Source organism: Equus asinus, unplaced genomic scaffold, assembly GCF_041296235.1.
Source record: "Equus asinus isolate D_3611 breed Donkey unplaced genomic scaffold, EquAss-T2T_v2 contig_89, whole genome shotgun sequence".
NCBI lineage: Eukaryota > Metazoa > Chordata > Mammalia > Perissodactyla > Equidae > Equus > Equus asinus.
The window spans coordinates 204,336-213,504 of record NW_027225543.1 but is presented as its reverse complement, the minus strand read 5'-3'; the positions used below and the strand labels follow the sequence as shown (position 1 = coordinate 213,504).

Below are 9,169 nucleotides of genomic sequence, written 5' to 3'. Positions count from 1 at the left end.
CAAAGATCCAAACCGCTGACAGCACCGGATGTTGGTGAGGATGTGGAGCAACAGGAGCACTCATTCATAGCTGGTGGGGGTGCAAAATGGTGCAGCCACTTTGGAAGACAGTTTGGCAGTTTCTTACAAAACTAAACAGAGTCTTACCATACGATGCTGCAGTCACGCTCCTTGGTGTTTGCCCAAATGAGCTGAAAACCTGTGTCCAGACAAACATGTGCACAGATGTTTATAGCAGCATTGTTCATAATTGCCAAGACTTGGAAGCAATGGATATGCTCCTCAGTAGGAGAAGGGATAAATAAACTGTAAAAAAAAAACAAAAAAACAAAAAAAAAACGGAGAGATTGTGTTCACACTGTATAATTTAGGATATCTCTCCTACCATTTTAGTCATCAAAATAGTTTGGGAGTTATTCACATATGACATCCTTTATGTAGATTTTTAACATAAAATAACAATGAACAATTTTACCATAAGAATTCATTTGAATACAAAATTGACAATGACAGTCTAATTTTATGTCACCAGTCCAAGTCGTTGTCAATTTGTTTGAAGCTTTTGGGCATTAATTTGTAAATTTAATATGGTTAGCATTAATCTGATAAACTTGTGCTTCATTTATTAACAGATACAGGATCTACGCCAGAAATTCAACAATCTGACCATACTTGAGGAGTGTGGATGGGAGAAAGCCAGCAATACGAGCAAAGATGTGTTTCAGGTAAATTTGTGGATTTCTAATATAGACTTTTACTTTAATGAATTTAAGCTTTAGAAACATTTAGCTTCAGGTTTTTCATTTCACAAAACGTGTCATCTATTACAATGTCCTGATTGTCTTGAAGAGTGAGGAAAGGTCAACACAAAATTCAGGATGGTTATTTCTGGCGGGGGAGGTGGGGCTGAGATTGGATTTGGTCCTCCTGAGAGCTTCTGAGTTGCTAAGTAACGGTATGTACCAGTGTGTTTTATTCTTTAAACTGTACCTATACATTGTTTTGCAGTAATAATAGCAGTAGTACATAATTTATATAATGTGCCAACTATGCTTCCCAGGCCCTCACACACATTGACTCAGTTAATCCTCACAACAGTCCTGTGAGGTGGGTGCCGTTATCCCCGGGTGGGGAATCTGAGGCCAGGAAGACTCGAGCACGTGCCCAGGGTGGAGCTGGGTTTCTCATTCCAGAACCCATGTTCTTAACCCACAGGTTATGCCATCTCTGCTTTCTATACTCTTGTGCGTGATATATTTCAAAATGAAAGAACTTTTTAAGTAGAAAAGAGGAACAATGACTCTTAGACTCTCTCTCTTCTTCCCAAATTTTATCATGTAAAATTTCCTATTTTCTCTGTAAAATTGGCTTTGTTGACATGATAGATTCCATTCTTATCTATTTGTACTAATTTTTTTCCCAAAATATTTTAACTCCAAGCTTTTGGTTCAGAATTGCTACTTCTCAAGCCAGCTTGGAGCCCTGCCACTTTTTCTTTTAGATTTTAGAAAAATGCCTCTGGTTGTAAAATCAGGTTTCTAAACTGGTACTTTATTATGCTGTGTAATCCAAATAAAAACTCTGTTTTGAATTCTGTCTTAGGAGTTTAAGATGTTAGAGTATTAAAGGATTATTGTAGGATTGTTTTACTAATGAAGTCTCCTTATTTTACTAATGAAGTAATGTCTTAGTAAGACGTTAGTAATGTCTTACTAATGACAAAGGCCCTGAGGACAGTGACGAGATTGATTGAATGAATTTCAAGTCTGTTAAACAGGAAGGATGCTGGGACATTTGGACCTGCCGTGCGCATTTCTTATCGGGTGCTTAGTCCTGGGGACATAACACCATCAGTGACGCAGATAACGGCTGTGTCAAGACAGCATTATGTCGGAGCCTTGTAATTCTGCCCCTTACCACCAGTGTTTCTCTCCTACATTATTTTATAGGCCACCGTTAAGACTACTGAACAGTTAAAATCAAACTAATCTTTTATCTATACTTTGGAACCATTCCCCCAGATCTCTTATTCATTGACCTCTCATCCCATCAGTTAGCCTTGTTCTCTCTTTTCCATCAGTTTTTAGACATGTTGAAGGGTCCTATCTTTGTTTACATTAAACGACAACCACAACTAACTCCTTGAGGGCAGGAACTTTGTCCTTTACCTTTGACCCCCAGCATGTTTAGCACATACTAGGAACTTGATAAGCATAAGATGGATGTGTGAAATATTTTAGGCATGCTTTATTCATTTTTCTTATAAGATGGTAATGAGTTGCTTTAGTAAATGTCATAATTTCTCTTTGTAGGAAAAAGTTGTCTCGGGTATAGCGAGTGAACCAAAACATGATGATGCTGGGATCGCAGATGGGGGTCGCCTCGCTGCTGTGAAGAAGGCAATGAGAGAGAGGATGCAGCCGGGAGAGCGTGCTGAGGCCGTGGGCTCTGCGGTGCCAAAGGAAGTTGATCATAAAGCGTTTGACACTGGATCTTTTAGAATTGAAAGTCCCGTTAAATCATTCTCAGGTTAGTTTTTCTGTTGAGACTACTTAAGAAACGTACTTGGGTTGGATGGGAGCTTGTACAGGAGGTGAAAAAGTTTTCACAGGAATCAATATAAGCTGTCTGTGATTTCTGGAAAATAGACCACATCCTCACCACCAAACACTTGCAGATTTTGTTTGATGGATGGGATTAGATTACCTGAAGTGACATATCTCCTAAAGTTGCTTTTCTGTGTTTTCTAAGTGACTTCACTTCCATTATTAGCCCCTAACCCCACGGTCCTGGGAGGAAGGTCCCAGGTCCCAAGAGGGAAGGGCGATGAGCATGAGGAGTGAGGTGATTTCCTTCAGGTTGGTGCCAGGCTGGATGAGAATTTCAGCAGGAAAGGAAGCTTAGGCACCAAACCATCACACTTCTCTGGCTGTTCTTAAAAAATGACGCTTAGGGAAGGTGGGTTTGGTTTTATTTTCATTTGTATCAAAACTTTTGCCCAGATCTTTTTGAAACACAACAGGCCAATCCACAGACAGAAAGGGGACTCATGGTTGCCAGGGGCTGGGCGTGGGGAATGGGGAGTGACTGCTACAGAACCCGGGATTCCCTTGTAGGGGGATGTGAATGTTCGGGAACCAGACAGTGGTAATGGTTGTGCAACACTGTCTATGAAATAAAGGCCCCTGAATTGTACATCTTAAAATGGTTAAAATGCTGGTGGAACTTTATGTGAATTTTACCACCATAAAAAGAATGAAAGTATCTGCAGTATGATTTAGTTTATGTACAATTCTAGAAATCCCTAATCAATAGTGACCACAGGGAGCCTGGGGCTGGGGGCGGGAGGGATGAGAATGAAGCAGAGTTTAGGGGCCAGTGGAGACGCTCATCATGCTGACTGTGCTGACGGCTTGACAGGCCCACTGGAGCTCACCAAACTGTCCACAGCAGACACCCACTGCTTCTCGCCCAGCAACCGTGCCCGGAGAAAGCCGCCAAAGAAGTAGAAAAGCTACACAGGTTTCAGCTCGTGGGGTCACTTTCATGCTCCCACACGAACATGCAAAGCGAGGACCACCTCGCCAATGGGGAGTGATCGCCACCCATAATGTTCAGAGAGAACACACCCAAGCATAGAACAGCATGCTACTTCTCATCCAAGAAAGGGAAGAAATTAAATATGTGTGTACATACACAGATGTATATTTGTAGGTATTTGCTCATATTAAAAAATAAAGGATAAGCCAAATTTATGAAAACTGTTACTTATGGGGGAGGAAGAGAGCAGAGTTGAACAGACAGGGGTAGACTCTGGACTTATGGGAATATATCTGGTTTGTGAGTTTTGACCTTGGAACCATGTACGTTTTTACATACTTATAAAACAAAATTTAAAAACATACTTTAAAAAGGCGATCTCTAACAGAAGAGAAGGGGACACTTCCGATCTTCCTCTTGGACCAGTGTTACCCTAATACCAAAACCAGACACAGGAATCACAGGAAAACTGCCAGCCAGTATCTCTTCTGGATACGGACACAAAAACCATCCACAGAATACCAGCCAGTGAAATCCAGCCACGCAGAAAAAGGACCACACACGATGGCCAAGTGGGATTTGCTCCAGAACGCAAGGTTGGTTTAACATTGGAAAAACCAACTCACGTAATGCACCTCATCCATAGAATAAAGAACCAAACCACACGGGCCTCTCAACAGACACAGGAAAAACATCCGACCAAGCTAACATCTTTTCTTGATAAAAACGCTGACCAAACCAGGAATGGAAAGGAAGGTCCCCAACCCGATAAAGGGTATCTGTGAAAACCCACGCTCACAGCATGCTTAGCGGTGAAGGACTGGATGCTTTTCCCAAGGGCAGGATCAAGAACCTCCACTCTCGGACATCAACACCACACCACGCTACAGGTTCTTCCCAGAGCAGTCGGGCGCGACGAGGAAATAACAGATCCACACCGGGAAGGAAGAAGCGAAACTATTTCTAGCCGCAGGTAACATGATCATGTACACACAAAATCCTAAGGAATACGCTAAAACACTATTAGAACGAATAAATGAGTTCAGAGGACTGCAGGATACAAGATCAGTACACAGGAATTAATTGCATTTTTATACACTTGCAATGAACAAGCTGAAAATAAAATTCAGAGAAGCATTCCAGTTATAATAGCATCAAAAAGAATAAAATGCTTCAGAACAAATTTAACAGAAGATGTGCAAAACTTATACTTGAAAACTACAAAACATCTTCGAAAGAAACTAAGACCTAAATGAGTGGAAGACGTCCTATGTACACGGATGAGAAGACAGTAGTAAGACGGCCATACTCCCCACACCGATCTACAGAGTCAACGCGAGCCCAGCAGAACCCCAGCTGGCGTCTCTGCAGAAACTGACAAGCTGACCCTAAAATCCATAAGGAGTTGCAAGGGTCCACGGAGAGCCAAAACAAGCTTGAGAAGGGACTCACACGTCCCATTTCAAAACCGACTACAAAGCAGCAGTAATCAAGACAGGGTGGAACTGGCATAAAGACACAAGGACAGGTCAAGGGCTAGAATCAGAATCCAGTACTAAACCCTCATATTTATGGGGAACTGATTTTCAACAAGGGGGCCAGGGCCGCTGGACGGGGAAAGAATGGTCTCTTCAGCCTTGGTGCTGAGACAACTGGATTTCCAGACGTAAAAAATGGAGTTTGACCGCTGCATCACTATATTCAAAAATTAACTCAAAATGGATCAAAGACCTAGACGTAAAGGCCGAAACTAGAAACTCTCAGGAAAAAACAAAAGCAAATCTTCATGACCTTGCATCTGGCAATGATTTCTTGGATATGACGGCAAAAGTACGGGCAACAAATGAAAAAACAGATAAAGTGAACTTTATCAAACAAACAAAAACTTTTTGGCATCATGGAAGACTATCAAAAACTGAAAAAAGGGGTCAGCCTGGTGGTACAGTAGTTAAGTTTGCACACTCTGCTTCAGTGGCCCAGTGTTGGTGGGTTCAGATCCTGGGCACAGACTTACACACCGCTCAACAAGCCATGCTGTTGCAGCAGCCCACATCCAAAATAGAGGAAGACTGGCACAGATGTTAGCTCAGGTCCAGTCTTCCTCAGCAAAAAAGAAAAGGTTAAAAAAGACTCAGGTCAATTCTCAGTTTTTCAGGTGCTGAGTACATATAATTAAAAAAAAGAAAAAACAACTCAGAGAATGGGAAAAAATGCACACCAAGTATTGGATAAGGGACTTGAATCTAGAATATATAAAGAACTCTTACAATTGGACAATAAAGTGACAATCCAGTTAAAGAACGGGCACAGGATCTAAACAAACATTTCTACAAAGAAGATGCACAAATAGCCAATAAGCAGATGAAAAGCTGCTCAACATGACAGTCTTCAGGGAAATGCGAGTCAAAACCACCAGGAGACACTTCGTGCCCCCTAGGACACGCTGTCTACAATCAGCAAGACACAAGTGCTGGCGAGGGTGTGAGAGATCGGAACCCTCCTACGCTGCCGGTGGGAATGCAAAATGGGGCAGCTGCTTTGGGAAATGGTCTTGTGGCTCCTCAAAGCGTTAAACATGGTGTCGCCATGTGTCCCAGCAATTCCACTCCTAGGTGTGTATATCTGAGAGAACCCTACACCTGCACACCAAGACTCGCACACGCGTGTTCCAGCAGCCCTGTGCACCACAGCCCAAAGGTGGGCCAACCCAGACGTCCATCAGTTGATGAATGGATAAATGCACAACGGGACGCTGAAAGGACGTGCCACTGACACACGCCCCAATACAGACGAACCTTGAAAACACAGGCTCGCTTGTATTTTTGCTTTATTTTGCAATAAAGCACTTCCTTTATTGCTCCTCGCTTTACCGCGCTTTGCTTTATTGCGTTTTTCACCAGATGCTCCACCAGCAAAGAGAAGATGACTTGCTGAAGGCTCAGGTGCTGGTTAGCATTTTTTAGCAATATGGTATTTTTTAATTAGGGTATGCACTTTTCTTTAGTCATAATGCTATCACCCACTTAGACTACAGCATAGCATAAACCTAACTTTTATCTGCACTCGGAAACCAAACAATTCGTGTGACTTGCTTTATGGTGACATTCACTTTGTTGTGGGGGCCTGGAGCCGAGCCCCCAGTGTCGCCCGGGTCTGGCTGTGTGCTGAGGGAAAGAAGGCAGACACAAAAAGCCACACATGGTATGGATCTGTTTACATAAGATGTCCAGGATACTCGAACCTACAGAGACAGGAAGTGGATTAGTTGGGGGTGGGGGAGGGGGGATGACAGCTAAAGGGTACAGGGTTTCTTTTAGGGGGTGACAAAAATGTCCTCCAGTTGACTACGATGATGGCTGCACAACTCCGGGCATACACTGCATTGTGCTGAGTTGTACGTTTTAAATGGGTGAACTGTGGTCCGAGAGTTATATCTCAATAAAGCAGTTCCAACAAGAAAAGAGGACAAGCCCTAAAAACTGCAAGCAAAAGGAAGCACGTGAACCATTCAGCAGGTGGAACAGAACCTGCTCACAACACACATGGACGGAGGGTCAGCATCCAGAATAGGAAGAGACATTCCAGAGGGGAGGGTGGGGATGAAGAAAGAGAGAGAAAGCACCCCGGAAGCACAGGGGCAAAGGGGAAGCACAAGCACCCCAATGCGGCCTGAAGGCGGAGCTCAGGAGCACAGCCCAAGGCAGCCCGATCCATGGGGGAGCGGGACGCGTCAACGCCAGCACCCAGGAGGGGCCGTGCCAGCCGCCGGCTACACGGGAGCCTTCCCACGCGGCTGAGGCGATGTGGGAAACCACGATTGTGCTCGTCTACGTGTGTCTACACATGTCAACATGGATGGCCTGGAGACATGCCACCGAATTTCAAAACCAAATGGTGAGACAATGCACGGGGGATCATGTGTTAGGCTAAGTTCAAAATCGACATGTTGCTGCGCATGGACTGTGGGTCCACTAGCACCCACCCTACACAGGGAGAGACACGGGGCAGGAGGGCGGAGAGGAAGGCCCAGGCTGGACCTCAGGGGATCAGTTGCTTAAAAAATGCAAAGGTGAACGCTGCTCCATCTGGGAGGGCAACAACGCACAGGCATGTCTGTCTTCAATATTTGGCACAACCGTTAATACAGAGTCTCCACTGTGTTTCAGATCCTGAAAACAGAACACAAGCACCAACCCGTGAACGTGGTGCTGCCCAGAGGCAGCACGCAGGGCACCCACCTTGGCCACCTTGCCCATGTCCTCCATGGTGGCTCTCTCGTGCGGAAACTGGGCGAAGGTCCGCTCAATCTTGGCGATGACGGCATCGACGTTCACTGTCCCCTGCGGACGGCCTCGGGGGAAGTAGAAGGTGGGGATGCTCTGGCTGCTGGCTGGTGGCAGGGGCTCCTCCTTTGTCTGGACCTGAGAAATGAGACAGGTGGTGAGGACTTGGGAACAGGAAACATCGTCCTCACATGAACCCGTAACAGACAGGGGCGGCACCGTTCTCAAAGTGAGCGCACGGGGCCACGGAACCCCAATGTGCACAGAACGCCAGACAATCCTGGGGGCCAACTCCAGCCATGAGGCCACCCGCATCCGAAAGGTCACACACCACAAGAGAGCGTCACATACCACTGATCCACACTGCTGAGCCTCCCCCAGCCCTGCCTCAGTGTGACCCCGCAACAGTGACAGCTGACGGCCCAGGCTGCCAGGGAGGCTGGCACAGGTCCTTGTGGGGAGCCTGCCCCGCAGTCCTCCTGGGGTCAGGGTCCTCCAGGCGGGCCGTCAATGGCGCTCGCTCACAGCCAGGACAGGTGTGGCCTCTCTTTGGGGCCCACACCTGCAGTCGCTGGTTCCCACGTGTGCCTCCCGGAGAATGGGACGTACGTCTGTCACCTGACCTGGGATGGCCCTCCGGGAAAGGATCTGGCCCTGCAGCCTCTTTCTCGCCAGAAGGCAGAACGGCAGCTGAGCCACCCCAAGTGAAGCCAGCACCTTCAGCAGCAACTACTTCGGAGAAGTTTGACCTCCTGACATGCTTTCCAAGACACAGTGGTGTCGGGACGTGCCCTCGGGGATTCAGGGAGCTGACCTGCTGTGGGGCTGTCGTTACAGGCGGAAGGGGGGACTCTGTATATAAAACACGGTTGTTTAAAATGCCCCCAAGCAGAAAGAGCTGTTCAGTGGACCCGGTTAAGGAATGACTGCCGAAAGTTGGCCCCAGGCCGGGTCTGCAGCACCGAGGGGGGAGAGGCTCTGAATCTCCTCTGAGGCCGAGCCCATGAGGCTCGCTGTTCCCACTACGGTGGGCACGGTCGCCCAGCAGGACTCAGCAGCATCTCCCTGCTGACTCAGGAGAGGCCTTCTGGGGCCAGAAACAGCTCCTGGGAGCCGGGTCGTAGACGGCCGCCGAGGACCAGGCACCCGGTCGGCCTCGACGGGCAGTGACGGGGAGGCACAGTCTGGCCCATGGACGCATCTCCGGTCTACACCCTACATTCTCTAGGGCTGGGGACACGAGGCCACAGTCTCAGGAGGCAGGAACAGCCCAGCGTCCTACTGGGGAAGGACTGGACTGAGCAGCAAAAACCCAATGCCTGAGGCCACGGGGGCTGATGGGGCCG

At 46.9% G+C, this 9,169-nt stretch overlaps 1 protein-coding gene across 15 annotated transcripts in view; it reads right to left on the bottom strand.

Annotated features, from left to right (window-relative positions):
* LOC106836995 (serine/threonine-protein phosphatase 2A regulatory subunit B'' subunit beta-like) overlaps nt 1-9,169 on the bottom strand; it is a 94,747-nt gene that overhangs the window by 67,764 nt on the left and 17,814 nt on the right. For 13 of the 15 annotated variants that reach the window (XR_011501443.1, XR_011501444.1, XM_070503919.1 and 10 more), the window contains exon 2: nt 7,779-7,961. Coding sequence is in view for 11 of the 15 variants with exons in the window: in XM_070503919.1 (XP_070360020.1) it covers nt 7,779-7,961 (183 nt within the window). In the remaining 4 variants the exon portion in view is untranslated. Of the gene's footprint in view, nt 1-147; nt 307-7,778; nt 7,962-9,169 lie in introns of all 15 variants that reach the window. The other 2 variants (XR_011501445.1, XR_011501446.1) reach the window with 1 other exon arrangement.